Below are 17,021 nucleotides of genomic sequence, written 5' to 3'. Positions count from 1 at the left end.
ATATTTAAATGACAAGGCGAAGCGCACTTATGATGCAAGAAATCCAGCAGACGAATAAAAAGCTTCTGCCCTCGATGTGAGATGAATTAATCTGATTGGTTCATTGCTTATTTTGCTTGAACTGCAGAATATAGGAAAACGTGAAATGGAATTGGAACCCATAAGAACAAGGTACAAATACCAACCCACTTTCCAATTATATATTCCTGTCCAGTACGAATAAACCATCGATTACTTGCTAATAGAAGAAAAACTATTTCAACCAAACTAATCGGAGACTAAAATTTGTCGAACACACCCCTGGGCCCTAAAAAAAACCAGGAGCAATGTCATTTCCTGCATACCACCAAAAAACATAAGCTCATCGACTGGGGAGAAGAATCTATAAAAGCCACAACTATAAGCAATAATGCTCCAGGCATTTTGGAAAGAGCATAAGCTGTTTCAAACTCAAGATTTTACTCGCTTCAGACTAGAACATCCACAGCAGTGAGACGAGAGTGACTCCAAATGACACCAGAATTCATTCCACTCCTTCCAGTAACAATAATAAGCACATGAGAAGCTTGCACATAGACAAAACAAAGCCTAAACTTCAATTAAGGCCACAACTCAAGTTTCCATAGACCCTACTACAATTTACTTGAACAATTGAGTCATATAAAAAAGGTGTCCCTCCGCAAGAAAAGCATCAGTATCCCCCAGTTTGGTGGAGCATTGCGTCGATTTCATCACCATCCTCCATCTCGAGCTGAAATCATAGCACAAAATGTAGCACACGAAATCGCAGTAAGTTAGTACTTGGAATGAAGCATTGAAAGACTAGTTAAAGCAGCATAGCCGCTAACAATGCTTGAAAAACACTAATCATATGCACTTGTCTGAACTGATAAAATCGTAGGCTGACACTGCTAATTAGCGCTTTGACCACAAAGTAATGCCAAAATGATGCCATATAAAGTAATTTTCCAATTTATGTGATGCATGCCAACTAGAGTTGCTCCCAGTGAACAAAGCAAATTTTCTTACCCTTGACAGAGATATTGCACTAAGCTAAATAGTCTAATCAAAATGCTTTAAAATCAAATCAGACACATCATTTTGACAAGTAAGCCAGTGAAAATCAAAGGATTGCTACGATTACAGAAAGATAAAAGAGCTAGCTGCAATGGTTGCCAAGACTCAGGTATGAGGTAAATCAAATCAGATTTATCGTTTGGACAAGTTAGCCGGTGAAAATAAAAAAATTGCTGAGATTACGTATGATAAAAGAGCTAGCCGCAACAGTTGCCAAGACTCAGGCATGGGGTGTGACAAAAGCTTTACCTCATCAGGAGTCTGCTCACCACGAAGTCTACGCCCATCAAATAAGAAAGCAATGGAGTTTAACTCCACAGACTGCCTGTCGCAGTATGCAGTCATGAGTTTCCTCAACTGTGTGCTTCGTTTGATCCTAAAAAAGACCTCATTACCATCCTACAACCAGAATAACATAACAATGTTATAAAAAGGAAACAGAACTGCACAAGTACATAAAATTAATTTAATGCTAGGGAAAGAATAAAATCATCACTTGGATATATTTCCAACACTAGAGGATCTTATGCTCGTAAATCAATCTCTATGTCAGTAGAGAGTACTGAAAGAGACAGATATTACTTCAGATCCAGAACACAGGTGCAACAAACTGAAAATTGAAAAAGAAACAAAAAACGAAGCATGATCAAGGAGAGAGTAGATTGTCTAATCACGACCAGATTATGTAGATTTTCTAGCCCACTTAAAAGCATCAATACTTCCGAGCAGGATGAGTTCAAGGCAATTGGTCTCAATGTGCACAAGGTTCAAATAACTTTCTTCAAAGAATCTCAGAATATAGGATAAGATCAATCCATCAAACTTCTTTGGGAAAAAAAGGAGCAAAAAAAAAGGAAAATCATAACTTAGAAAAGTTTCAATGAACAAAGCCAACAAAAATCGAGAAGCATTAGCATCTGCCTTGCACAATATCACCAAATATCTTACTGGAGGTCCAAGCAGCCATTCGAACCCATGAACCCATTGCCATAATCATAATAAGGAGTCTTGCATTCACCTGACTCTGTCACATAATTGCACCAAATTTAACCAAGCATTACTTCTAAGCTACAGTTATCAATTGGTCAAGCCAGCAATAGCAACCAATATCCTGTTTTAGGCTAAGAACCCCATGAAGCAAACCTTGGCATCAGTTCAAAGCACTTAAATTTCGAACTCAATAAAGATCATCAGCAAAATGAGAGATAGAAGGTTGACGGTTCCTCAAGAGGCCGAAACAGCATGCCAATATGACAATTACACCCTCTTCAGGCATTAATTCAAAGTTTCCAAACCGGCACCCCCTTCCACAGCAAACCATGGCATCAGTTCAAAGCACTTAACGTTCGATCATTGCCTTTTATTGAGGGTAAGTAGAGAACCCCGTCAAAGCAACTTCGGCATCAGTTCAAAGCACTTAATGCTCGAACTCAAATATAATCGTCAGCGCAAAGAGAGATAAGGTTGATGATTACTCTAGAGGCTAAAACAACACAATCCCCCCAAAAACAAAGGGCACACAAGTGCACGCATTCATTCCAATTCCACCCTCGTGTTGAACGCCACATATCACTCAAAAAGCTCGCAGAGAGAATCTTCTCGGACGACCGAGACGACGTTGAGCACCAGGTATTACAAACAGAAAACGAAGATGACCTCGCCGAGAAACCGACCAGCAACGGTCGCGCCCCAAAAACAACTACAACGATCAGCGAACCAAACTAAGCAAAACAAACAAGCAGCGAGCGCGAATTCCATCCACTCGCACACGATCGCAGTCGATACCTCCTCCGGAGGGACGAATAAAAGGAGGGACAAAAAAAAAAACACCCCCATCATCACAAAACAACCGCATCCAATCACAGCCTCGACGCACGGCGGACCGCGCGCCCTCGCCGGAGGCACGCATGCGGTAGAGAGAAGGCATTTTGCGGCCGCCATACCTGGCCCTTGACTTTCAGGTTGATGTGGGCGGCCTGATCGCCGGGCTTCTTGTCCTCCTCCTGACCACTCCCGCCGCCGCCGCCGCCGCCGCCGGTCGCCGACATTTTCTCTCTCCTATCTCCCTCGCGAACGCGAGCACTCTCTCTCTCTCTCTGTACTGGTGCGCCGATTAGGGTTTTTCTCTCCGCCTCGATCGAACCGGCAAATCGACGGCCGCGCCTTTATACGCAGAGCGGGTGGGGGGTCCGAAGCGGAGGAAGATGGAAAATGCCTCGTTTTACACTCGGCGTTATATATACGCTACTTCCTACGGTGCGCCCGCGGCCCTCGAGCGCAACGCCGGGGGCGTTTCGGTAACTCCGCCCCTCCCCTCCCGCCCCCGATTGGCCCCGCGCGATGACGTGCGCGGATCAGGGAGGCGGGCGCAGGGTGGTCGCGCGTGGGCGGGGGCGCAGCCGATGGGCGCCCCGCGGTGGGGGGGGGGGGGGTTGGGGGGGTGTGTGGAAGTGGGGAAATAAAACGGAATGGATAATGATTTGGGGTCCGGGGAGGGATCGGGTGTGGGAGGGGTGACGTCGGAGGGCGTGGGGTAGGGGGAATCGACGGCGGAGAGGGCGGGGAGGGGTGGGGGCAATCGGAGGGCTCCGAATGTTCGCACGTGGGAAAAGGACGGCGGGAGGAGGTTCGGAGGTCGCCATCGCTCCTTCTTCTTCTTAATAGGACGTGTGCCTCTTTTTTTTTTCCCCTTTTTTAGATTTTTTTGGAAGCTTTTTAAGGAGATAATAATAAATGGTTTCATTTTTTTTTTGATTTTTTCTGGTGTTTTTGGTTTGGGAAGACTTTTGTAAAAATATTGAATTGGGTTCTTCCTTATCTGGTGTCTCTGGGCCCGTCGAGGAAAAAAAGCATGCCCGACTTATCATGTGGGCGACCGGTCGCTTCGATAAGGACATGTTTAGGACTTTTTAAAAAAAAATAAATAAATAAGCCCAAAGAGTAAATATCCTTCTTTCGGTATTTTTTTAGGGAATACACCACTACAAACTTCAAATTATGCCACTCGTTATAAATTTACCATGAACTTTTTTTTGTGATACGAAAAATCCCAAATTATGCTACTTGTGACACATTTACTCTACAATACTTTGACCCAATGACATTTTCGTATTTTTCCTTTTTTTGTTTTTTTTTTCCTTCTCTCTTCCCTATGCTGGCCATGGCGGAGGGAAGCCAGTGAGGGCCGCCCTCGCCAACGTTGGGGTTGGGCGAGGGCTGCTCTCGCCGGATCTGGCGAGGACGACCCTCGTCGGCGTCGGGCGACCCTCACTGGTGTCGGACGAGAGTCGCCCTTGCCCGACGCCGGCGAGGACAGCCCTCGCCCAACCCCAATGCCGGCGAGGACCACCTTCGCCAGCTTGCCGGAGGGAAGAGAGAAGAAAGGAAAAAAAAGCGAAAAAGGAAAAATACGAAAATGCCCTTGGGCCAAAGTATTGTGAGGTAAATATGTCACAGGTGGCATAGTTTGAAATTTTTCGTGTCACAAAAAAAAGTTCAGGGTAAATTTATCACAAGTAGCATAGTTTGGGATTTTTGGTGATATTTTCCCCTATTTTTTAAATGTAGTTATAACATCGAGTGTACGTATGCGAGTCGAGTGACTTATAACCTGATTTTGGTGGTTTGATATTTATGTGAGATTTTGTGGGCACTCCAACTCACACAATCGGGGGCATCGAAAGATTTGAATTCGTGTGCTCCTGTTCTCGTGCCATGTGAGATTCTGTAGGACTCGCGCCGGTTGTTCGAGTGGGGTTCTACCATTATAACCCACTTACACCTCTGTTATTTTCCATCTTTACTTTTACTTAACTAAAAAAATATGTAGTCGCGTCATTATCGTAGGATCTTGGATCAGTTGGAACCGAACTGACTATTGTTATTGTTAGCATGAAAAACATGCAAATATCAGGAAAATATTGAAAAGACGGAATATTTTGGAACTAACAGCACCTTTGGTTCAGTCTTGGCAAGAGACTTTGGGCCTCCAAAGGCCTTTGTGCCAAAGTCGAGGTATTTAGCATAATAATTCTCAAGGCTTTTGAGCCATGCTAGCATTTATAGAGTCCCCTAATTTGATGCAAGTCTCACTCAGCATTTGCTTTGAGTAATTTTCGGAATGCTGCATTGAGATTAATCAACTAACTTTGCCCTCACTAAATTATCTTAATTCCAATGTTACCCTCACCAGCTTACTTGTGCATATTTGACCGGCATTGCGTGACGCTGCCGACAAGTCCAAATGTGACCTTCGGCGAGCTAGATGACGCCAGTGAGCCAGATTTGGCACCGACAGCCCTCGCCCAAGGTCGCACAACCTCTGACGGGGCCCAAGGTGTCGCCACCTTGGGGTGGTGTCGCCAGAGGTCGCGTGACCTCGACGTCAACGTCACGCAACCTTTGGTGGCCCTCGATTTCGGTCGCGGAGGCTTGGCGCCTGAGCTCAGTGGCCTTATCCGCGGCCCTCAGGCGAGTCATCTAGTATGCCTTTTTTTCTTTTAATTTTTATTTTGAAAAATTACTTTTCAGATTGGATATTGAAGTTTCTGGAAAAGTGTTCCTTAAACATCATTTGCATTTGGCGAAATTCTTTGGTCTAAAGTCAATTGCATTTACACAAAAAGGGTTTTCCCAAATGCTCTCTCCCAAAGGAGGCACTATGAACGGTAGGGCGAACACTCCTTTCTTTAATCAATAGATATAGGGAATATTTCTCTGTTTTCTTTTTTTTCTTTTTATTTATGCAAAAAAATTATATTCCCATTTGGACGAACGCAAAAGATTACACGACCATCTAGTCAAATCGACCAATAGTTTGAACAGATTTGTCCAATATATAATACAAATAGAACACACCTCTTGGTGTCTAAACTGCTAATATGAACACACCCATTTATGTCCGAAAAATTGCAATTCGGAAATAATTGTGAAAACCGCCATTTAGACCCAACCCTTCATGTCCGAAAAATTACAATTCGGACACAACTCTTCGTGTGTGAAAACCGCCATTCGGACACAACGCTTCATGTCTGGAAAACGGACAGTTTTATTCGAACAGTCATAAGCCAAAAAATAAATAAATTGTCAATTAAGTGCTAAATGCGGGTAATAATCGCGCCAAAATCGCGCATCCGCACGCATGTATTGTGGGGTCTAGCCCGCTCACCCACTTTTTCCATTTACAATAGTAGATAACACTTTAACTTATAAAGAGATCAAAACTTGCTTTTCTTTCCTACGTGGGACAAGGAAAATGCCTTATTTGTTTGTTTGTACGCCAACATTTAAGTCATAGTCATTATGAATAAAAAATGAAAAGATGAAAATCGAGATCGCATTTAGGTAATGGTTGCATCATGGGGATTAGTTTGATTTGAACTTAGTCTCATTTTGCTTGGTTTAATATTTGATCATCGCCATCTAGTTTAGGAAACTTGCATTCCTTAGTCTAGATTAGTTGCACGTTTAATTTTATGCACAACTCACGGGGTCCTATCCTGGGTCATAATAACAAGGCAATGTTTAATTTTGCCCGATGCAGCTCGGGTTTTTTTTACTTTACCGCACTTTATTTTTTGTTGTAGTATTGTACCTTATTTGATTATTGCCTTGTCTAAATTCGGTTGAATGCGTATTTTTTAATGTTAATTTAAATTTACATGTCTAAGAAAATTAAAAAAAGGGAAAATTCTGATTAAGGACCCCAAGTGGGGCCTTTTTTCTCAAAAGAGGACCCTAAGTGAACATAGTGTCAAATAAGGGACTGAAGTGCCCAATCAGTCTCAAATAGGGGCCCGAAGTACCCAATTAGTCTCAAGTAAGGACCTGGGTTCGCCGGCCGGTCAAATGCTTGCCGGCCGGCGAGCACGGTTACTGTTCCGGCGACCGGAAAAGGGCAGTTTCGTCTTTTTCTTTCTTTTTTTTTTTGCTTTTTTCTGTTTTTTTTTTTCCTTTCCTTTTCCTTTTTTGTGTTGTTTCTTCTCTTCCCCAATGGTCGGCGACCTGCGCCGGCCATAGCCGGGGCCTGCGACCTGTGCCGGCCATAGTCGGGGCCGGCGGAGGTCGCCGACCTCAGGCGGAGCCCACCCTCGCCGGCGCCGGGCGAGGGCGGCCCTCGCCTGGGCTAGGCGGGTGAGGCGGCCTCGACCGGGCCGGGCGGGCAAGGGCGGCCCTCGCTCGACGCCGGCGAGGGCGGCCCTCGACCGGGCCGGGCAGGCGAGGAGACCCTCGCCGGCGTCGGGCGGGGCGGCCCTCGCCCGCCCGCCCTGCCTCCGAGGGCCGCCCTCGCCCGATGCCGGCGAGGGTCGCCCTCGCCCGCCTAGCCCAGGGCCGAGGGGCCGCCTCGCCGGCGTCGGGCGAGGGTGACCCTTGCCCTTGCTCGGATCCGACGAGGGTCGCCCTCTCCCGCCCAGCCCAGGTGAGGGCGGCCCTCCCCCGACGCCGGCGAGGGCGGGCTCTGCCTGAGGCCGCCGGCCCCGGCTATGGCCGGCGGAGGTCGTCGGCCATTAGGGAAGAGAAGAAAAAAAACAGAAAAAAGCAAAAAAAAAAGAAAGAAAAAGACGAAACTGCCCTTTTCCGGTCGCCGGAACAGTAACCGTGCTCGCCGGCCGGCGAGCATTTGACCGACCGGCGAACCCAGGCCCTTACTTGAGACTAATTGGGCACTTCGAGCCCCTATTTGAGAGTGATTGGGCACTTCAGGCCCTTATTTGACACTATGTTCACTTGGGGTCCTCTTTTGAGAAAAAGGCCCCACTTGGGGTCCTTAATCAGAATTTTCCCTTAATAAAATGAAAAATTGCATGAAAGGTTTTCCGTTAAAACAGAAAGGGAACCAATCTGGACGTTAGATAATATCTAGTATAATGAAGTCTTCATGCCCAATGTTTGATTTGTGGAAGTAAGACAAACTGTCGCACCTCACTTGGCATCTAATCGGCCTACAATAGATCAGTAACGGCTTTTAAAGAAAAATGAATTAGCATAATTAACAAGAAAATTAAGTTGTGGTAGGTAGAGTTTGGGAGAGCCTGTACCAAACGCAATTGCCGCCTTACGAGAGGGACCATTCATGCTCACTAGGCAATTTATCAAACTCCATTCGGGAATTTTCCCTTGGTAGGGTCTCGATAATTTAAAAAAAAAAAAAATCGAACGTGAGATGATAATAAATGACAGTGACCTAAAGTGAAATGCTATGCATAGTGATGACAAATAACTCATTTCTTTAAAGAAATCACGGAATATAGCTTTGCATAATGCAAATTTTAAAATAGCAAATTTTATTGCATCTTTAATACATAAAATAATACCTAACTTAAAACGACATTCAAAATTTTAGAAATTAAAGAATTTTCTAACATGGAAATGTATGTATATATATTTATATTGTTTTACAAATTAAAAAGACATTCCAAATGTTAGAAATTAAGCATAAGTATTTTCTAACATTAAAATGCATATATATATATGTTTTTTCGATTGAAGGAAGCATCGTAAAATGGTTAGGATTCTATTTCCTAAATCTAAATGTTACATAATCTATAAGATGCATGAATGACAATCCTTAATATCAATTTTCTAAGGGATATATTAACTAGAAGTTTTAAAACTTGCCATCAAAGTGCAATTGAGTCCTAAAACTTGCAAAAAGTGCAATCAAGTCATAAAACTTGTCAAATTGGTTCAAATGAGTCCTAAAATTAACACCGTCAAACTTACTAACGCAAAATGCTAATGTGGCGTTGACGTGGCTTATTTTAATATTTTCTCTCTGATGACATAGCTAAAATGACGTCGTTTTGGCCAAAATTTAATTTTTAATACTACTTTTATTTAAATTAAATTTAGAAAAAGATAAAATTTAGAAAAAAAAAGGAGGAGGATAGGTGGGGAGGGAGGGCTTGCCCTCCCCGTTGCTGCTCCACCACCATCGGGCGAAGGTCGCTAGCCCTTGTCCAGACCTGACTAAGGGTCGCCAGTGACAACTGACCCCCGCCACATCTAGGGGAGGGCTGCCACTAGCAGGGGTTGGCTGCCACTAGCGACCCTCGCCTGATTTGGGGGAGGGCCCGCAGGCCCTCACTTGCTGTTGGCAAGGGTCGCCAGCCCCTGGTTGGGGCCTGGCAACCCCCGTTTGCCGTCCCCCCACCTTCACCATCCCCTCCCGGCGATGGTGGGGCGGCGGCGGGGAAGGCAAGTCCTCCCTCCCCGATTATCCTCTTCCTTTTTTTTTTTAATTAAAAAAATTAAATTTTAGCTTATTTTTAAATTTAATTTAAATAAAATTAATATTAAAATAATAATAAAAAAGCCACGTCATTTCCCACGTAGGATATAAAGAATAATAAAAATGTCATGTCAGCATTTTCTGTTAGTCAAATTGGACGGTGTTAACTTTAGGACTCAATTGAATCAATTAAACAAGTTTTAGGATTTGATTACACTTTTTGCAAATTTTAGTACTTAATTGCACTTTGGTGACAACTTTTAGGACTTTGAGTTAACATATCCCATTTTCTAATCCTATATGATTTCCTAATTGAGCGCATGCAAGAAGGGCAATTATCCTCTTTGCTATTGATTTTTCTTACACACAATAAGGCACAAAAGGATGTCCCCCATCTCGCTGTTGGGGGGGTTTCGATTCTCCACGCGCGCATTTGCGCGACTTAAGTGCGGCGCCGTGGGTGGTGGGTCCATGCGCTAGCGTCGCCCCGGGTTTACGTCACCGGCTGTACGGCGGTTCCCGGGTCATCAAAAAAAAAAAAATAAGGCACAAAAGGACATCTTCACGCATCATAAGCATCAAAGACATACACCTCCATCTTTATTTGCCAACTATCCCATTATTGTAAACTTGATTAACATCTCATGATTTCCATGTTTCACATAGTTGGTTGAATAAACACGGACCCTTGGGTAAAATATACCATGGACATGGCTTAGCGCATCGAAATACATCTCTTTTTTCAACATATATATTAAATTTGTGAAATTGACCGGGCCATTGCATCACACAAAAGAACAAGGTTCGACCCCCAATACTAGGCTTGAAATGAAATTCCCACATGCCACCAGGAGGAATTTGATGAACGTCGAGATCGTTGTCCTTGGATTTGCAATGAACAGTTAACGTCACTCCTCCGGGTAAACTGTTGAAGATTTGGACGTGAGTTATTTTACCAAAGATTATATCTCCGAAGCAAACTTGTAGGAGGGCAGGAATGATCACGAATACCACAAAAAGTCTAGCCGATGATTTCATGTTTGTAACCTTTGTCGTCTCTTGAAATATTGATATAGAGGCATGGTGGACCAATCAATTTAAAGAGGAAAAGTTGGTAAAATGTACAAAACAGGTAAGAGGAGCAATTCAAACATTAAAGTAACAAATCTGAAGGCCACATAAATGGGGATATAGACCATGTAATCTGTTTCTAGGTAACTTCATTAATACATTTATACTTGAAATAGCTAGAATATCAACCTGATACAATCTAAATGAATTATACTTTTACAATAATAGAGATAATAAGCTGAAATATGCTAAAATGGGACTGTCTTAATATTTATTAAGACCAAAAAAGCAAAACAACAATAAAAAAAGCCTTTTTTTTGTTGATTTAGGAAATCAATTGACATGAAAAGATATTCTAAAATTTGGACGACAGGGTAATTATGAAAACTTGATAATAATATTAAAAGGACTAATTTGACTTTTTTATGAAGAGTTGAGAAATTAAATTAAACAAATTGAAAGTTTAGGGGTTAGATTATACATTTCCCAATAATTTAGGGACTTGCAATGACTTTTTCCCTTGTTCGATCAAACAAAATGACTACATTGAATATTTAGGAATAGTTCAAAAAGCACATTAAATGAATTTAGAGTTCAAGGGATGACACTGCATATTAGTGGTATACAAAAGAACTCGGAACCGCTTGTGCCGCTTAGAATTGGACTAAACCGGTCTATTCTGGGCGATTTCTAATTTTAATTTATTGGAATCGCAGAATATTGGTCCGATTCTTGGTTTCATGTGTGGAACCGCCCACCCGGACCATTCGGACCGGACCGGTACACACACATATATTTATATATTTTTATTTTTTATGTTAAAAATTTCAAAAACCTTAACCACACAGACACACACACACACACACACTCTCTCTCTCTCTCTCTCACGTTATCTCTTTTCACCTCCCCACAAACTCTCACACTCCCCAAGGTATGCTCTCTCTGTCTCTCTCTTTAGAGAGATGTGAATATTCTCTCCACCAGCTTCACTCTCTCACTAGACACCTGATTTTGACCCTTTTGTAACACCCACCTCTTCCTCTCTCCCCTCACCATACACCACCATGCCTCCACTCTCGTTCCACCTCGTCATTGTCGTATTCATCCTTATCCTCGCCCCTCGTCTCGTCCTCTCCCACCTCTGCTCCACCTCACCCGACGATCTGTGCCCGCCCTTCTCCTTCTCCTCTGCCCCGCCCTACCCCTTTTTTGCCTCTCCTGACGAGTTCCATGGACCCACCCGAAAACCAGACCGGATTGGTAGCCCAGTTCTCGGGTAGGATCAAGAACCAACAGACATTCTTGGTTCCCATTTTACAGAACCGGCCCTTAGTGAGCGATCCTAATTCTAGGGTGTTCGAGTGGGAACTGCCCACCGTGAAACCAATCACTCTTACTGTATGTTGGCTCAAAGTTTAAGGACATTCGAAAAGCATGTACCCGACATGGAATCGAGGACCTCGCCTTCACCCCATAGCCAAACCGCACAATGAAAAACAACAATATAAACAACAACTATCACTACTCCCCATGCACAACACAAAGCTCGGCTTCTTCAAGTGGAGCATCTTCCAATCAAGCACCACATAATCAATCTCCAATTCACCTTCGATCTCGAGCCACCGCGATCGCCGCCACTCCTCTGCTTCCATTTATTGAGGCACGGAACGAGGCAAATCGTCGAAGAGCCTCGCACGAGCTACATCGATCTTCACTCGAGAGCGCAATGATTGAGATCAAGAACACCGATTCCTCTTTCCACCAGCAAACTCCTCGTTGGAGAGAGATGAGGTTCGAGAAGACTGAGCCTTGAAAGAGAGAGGGAGAGAGAGAGAGAAAAAAGGCTCGGAAAAGAGAGGCAAAGGATTGGAGTTTCAAGAAAATAGGCGAGTGTCCAGAGAAGAGAGACGGAGAGAGTTATGATTGACGATGATGATGGGGAGTAGGCAATTCTTGAGGGGAAATAAGCATAGAGAAAGATGACGGAAATGATTTTCTTTTTTTAGAAATGGAAATCATTTTCCCCAATTGTTGGATAAAGCTCGAGGAAGAAATTGACTAACCTTTCAATGAACAACAACAGAATTACCTATGAATATAAATTAAATCACTAGCAAATAATGGACGAATCTACAACTTCACAATGGTCTGAATATAATCACAAGAAAAATATTCTTGATCTACATCGTTAATGCTGTTCGTCTTCTTAAAGTAATGATGGAGACCTTTTGTGTGTTATTTTGATAGAAAGGAGAACGTATATTTTTCTATACGTTCGTTTCTATATGTCTGTCTTGTATTATTGCCTCTCTCATCAAGACATTATTTTAACTTCCCTTGAAAGACAATCACTCACACCTCTTCAAGGGGTGCCTCTCATAACATATCCCATCACGGGTGAACCGGTGCCACTTGAACGCACCGAAATATAACATCTCCCACTCGAACATGATGTGCTTGATAATGTTCTATCAAGAATATAAGGCATTCGACATTCATCTGCTTTAGAAACAATGCATACTAGCAAAAAGGCCGTGCAGTCAGTGAGTACACCTGCACTTTGGAGCTCAAATTATACACTTGTTAGGGATAACATAATAGCTACAACCCAAAAATAAGAAATAAGTAAATAATGTCTCACAGTGTCCCGGACATATTTTGTTACATCAGTCTAAGTATACGTATCCCTTAAAGGCTATACTTGACCATTCTCAAAACCCCATATATTTATAATTATTTGCGAAGCCACGGAAGGCAAAATAATTTGTCGACTAGTAAACATATGTGATTGATGTAAAATAATAATAGTCTTCCTTCGCACTCATGTTTCTTTTCATTTTAAAACAACTGCTTTCCTAGACACGTTCCATAAAGCCTTATTAATTCATGACCGCCGGAACCATGCTAAAGTAGCAACATTGGCATGTTACTTTGAGAACATAGTTAGAAATAACATAGGGCACAAAATGAGGTAATTAATTCATAAATTACCTCAAGGACTCACACGATGGGTAAATAGGGATAATTTCACTCACCTCCATTATCGGTCGAATAAAAAAACACATGTAGTATGAATTACATGCTATAGTGGATTCTCGTTTTATAAGAGCATATGTCATTTATTAAACATATCCACTATATAGATCTTAACCCAAACATTGTCACACGCTACTCACGTACATATGTTTAGCTCGAGTGCTATATCAGCTCACTTTTTATAGCGCCCAATTAAGTACTTGCATCCAGCTTCCATCAAGCATATATGGTTGTGGAACTATCATGTTCGGTCTTATCATATATAAAACAAAGACCACATCTTGATTCTAATCAAAGCGATGTAAAATTTTATTATGTATTGAATTTGCTCTTCTGGCATCTATTGTACATATCATCTCATCTCAACCCGCTTACTATAGCACTTGAGGTGATTGCTCGTGTGAGTGAGCTAATCATTGCTTGGTGACATACCTTTCAATAATATATATGTGTGTTTGTACTAGTCTCATAACAGATTGTACTAGTTGATGAAACATCAATTCATTAAGTAAATAAGTCCAATATATATATGCACATATACATAATCCAATGATCCGTAACAATATCACATATCACATTCTACGTAACTCTGAAGACATCCTGTGAATTAAGAACATTTCTCTAAGAACAGCTTTCATGAATGGATCAGCAATCATCCCGTTGGTAGAAATATATGGTAGGACCACTTTCTTCTACTCTATTAAATCTCTGATGAAGTTATTCTTTATGTCAATGTGCTTATCCTGCCATGATACTTGGAGCCTTTCACAAAGGTAATGGATGCTTGACTATCACAATAAACTGTTACTAGTCTTGGAATGTTAGTGACAATGGCTAAATTTTTCAAGAAACGTTTTAGCCATATTGCTTCTTGCACTACAGCAGAGCATGCAATAAATTTTGCCTCCATTGTAGATAGAGCTATGCATGTTTGTTTTTTGCTACTCTAAGAAATTGCACCTTTATTAAGCAAGAAAGTATATCCAGAAGTCAATTTACGCTCATCTAAGTCTCCTCTTTAATCAGCATTTGAGTAACTTAATAAGCATAGATCATTCCCTTGAAAACAAAGTCGATAGTCCATTATGCTTCTCAAGTATTTCAGGATCGTCTTCACTGCTTTCTAGTATGCTTGACCATGATTTGATTGGCATCGGCTCATTAACCCCACGACATAACAAATGTTGGGTCGAGTACACATCATAGCATTCATCAAACTTTTGACTGCATTAGAGTAAGGAACAATTTCCATTTCTTTCTTTTCTTTTAGAGTCTTAGGACACATCTTAGAACTCAGGCCTTCACTTTGTATGATAAGGTTATCAATGGGATTACAGTGCTGCATATTGAAACATTCAATAATATTTATTATAGAAGGTTCTTGTGAAAGAACAAGGAGTTTCCTTGTTCAATCTCTTTTGATCTTACCCCCATATATAAGTAGCTTCTCCTATGTCCTTCATTTCAAAATTAGAGGATAACCATTCTTTTATGGTGATAACCAAATCTTTATCATTCCCAGCTAACAGAATATCATCCACATAAAGTGATAAAATCACAAATTTATCCTCGAACCGTTTTATATACACACGGTGATCTTCTTCGATTATTGTAAACCCAAAAGAAGTTATGGCTTGATGAAAACGAAAATACCATTGTCTAGATGATTGTTTGAGGCCATATATTGATCGATGAAACTTGCAAACTTTGCACTCCTAACCTTAAGCTATGAAACCCATCGATTGTTTCATATAGATTTCATCATCTAGTTCTCCATTGAGAAATGTTGTCTTTACACCCATTTGAAGTAATTCTAAGTCCAAATATTCGACAATAGCTAGGATAAGGCGGATAGAGGCAAACCTTACAACTGGTGAAAATGTTTCCTTATAGTTTATACCCTCTTGTTAAGTATAGCCTTTTGCCACAAGGCGACCCTTATAGTTTTCAACAGATTCATCTACCCCATGCTTGATCTTGAAAACCCATTTATTTCCAATAGGTTTGCTTTCGAGTGGTAGATCAACCAAGTCCCAAACGTGGTCTACTCTCATAGACTGCATTTCATCTTACAAAGCTTTTCTTCATTTTTCCTTATCAGTAGATGAGAGAGCCTCTGCAACGGTCTTAGGCTCTGCATCGTCTTGTGTAAATCATAAATACTTTCCCTATCAGTAGATGAGAGAGCCTCTGCAACGGTCATAGGCTCTGCATTGTCTTGTGTAAATCATAAATACTTTCCCTTCAATCTTAAAATGACGAAGGGGAATGTTTATACAATTACTTTTACGTAATTGAACTCTTTGTAGATTTAGTTCACTAGGTGATGCGACACTCCCATTAGGACTTGTGTATTGAGTTAAAAGGGTGTGTTATCAAGATCTTTCATCTCATATAATTGGAATCCTTATCAATCTCACTTCTATTAGAAAAATCGTTCTCCAATAGCGTGACATCTTGTGACTCCATTTGTTGTTGAATTTATAGTTCCTCTTGTGCTTGAAGTCCGAAACTTTGTGCGAACCGGATTCATCAACATAAGCATGTGTAGAGGATCTTGCAGCCTCTAAGGGCTCATCCTCTAATTCCAAATGATGCGCTCTATCATCCAAAGTTACGATATTCTCATTGTGCGTCATGTTGATATTTATATGCTCCCAACTATCAGGAAGAAACCTTATAATAACCTGAACTTGCTTTTCATCAGTTAGGGTATGACCTGCCATCTTCAGCCCTTGTATCATGTTAGACAACTCCCGAAGATGCTGCCTCATTGTTTGATTTTGGCGCTTTCAGAATGTGTCAAACGTGATGGTGAGCCTCCTCAATTTAGTAGCAAACGTACCCCCAAACATGTCTTTTAGCGCAGCTCAAATCCTTGAGCGTTATGAAAACTTTCATACTTAATTTTAAGCTCTCCCATTTAATAAGTTATATCTTACATTTGGAAAAAAAAAGAGAAAAATTATAATAAATTAAAGGGTTAATATCACGAAAAACCCCAAACTGGTACACGTGTGATAATTTTATCCCAAACTAATTTTTTGACTACCAAAAACCCTAAATTGGTACACCTGTGATAATTTTACCCTGCGTTAGTTTCCGTTAGATTTTATTGTTAAATTACTTTGTTAAATAACACCAAGTAGTTGATGGATATACCAGTTTTGGATTTTACCCTCTGTCGCGACCTACCTCACGAGGGCCGAACTCGGTGAAGCGGGTTTAGAGGTAAGTATTCATGAAACGGTCCATACGGTACATCATAAAAGATGGCTCATCCATACAGTCCATTATTCATGAACGTGAATCTTCCCTAATTCATACCTCGCGTGACAGCGGATCAATTTTATCTTATTTAGGAGTCGCCACTAGCCTAGGTCGAAGGTTGGCTAGAATACCTAATCAATACGTGGGAATTTCGTATTGGTTTCTACGAAAACTAGAGATCAAAGGTTCGGGGACTAGCTTACGTTAATATTTCTATTAACGCCCTTTCGGTACCGCTAAACTTAACATGGTTGTTATTTAAGTTGTCATGCATTTGTTCCTTACCATTTTCATGTCAAAGTTTTAGTCCCCTAAGTGATCATGCATCTTGCTTTTT

The 17,021-nt window shown here is 41.6% G+C and overlaps 1 protein-coding gene across 1 annotated transcript; it reads right to left on the bottom strand.

Moving 5' to 3' along the window:
• Positions 1-501: 501 nt before the first annotated feature.
• Positions 502-3,287, bottom strand: LOC115676135 (small ubiquitin-related modifier 1-like). Its single transcript, XM_030599014.2, has 3 exons — positions 3,021-3,287; positions 1,327-1,476; positions 502-751 (listed from the first exon to the last, which is right to left on the bottom strand). The coding sequence occupies exons 1-3, from the start codon at positions 3,123-3,125 to the stop codon at positions 692-694; spliced, it is 315 nt and encodes a 104-aa protein (XP_030454874.1). The 5' UTR covers positions 3,126-3,287; the 3' UTR covers positions 502-691.
• Between the last annotated feature and the right edge of the window lie 13,734 nt (positions 3,288-17,021).

This window comes from Syzygium oleosum, unplaced genomic scaffold, assembly GCF_021117445.2.
Source record: "Syzygium oleosum isolate NSW1041296 unplaced genomic scaffold, Sole_v2.1 Sole_v2.01, whole genome shotgun sequence".
Taxonomy (NCBI): Eukaryota; Viridiplantae; Streptophyta; class Magnoliopsida; order Myrtales; family Myrtaceae; genus Syzygium; species Syzygium oleosum.
Note: the sequence above shows the minus strand (reverse complement) of the source record. Positions and strands in the feature narration are given on the sequence as shown.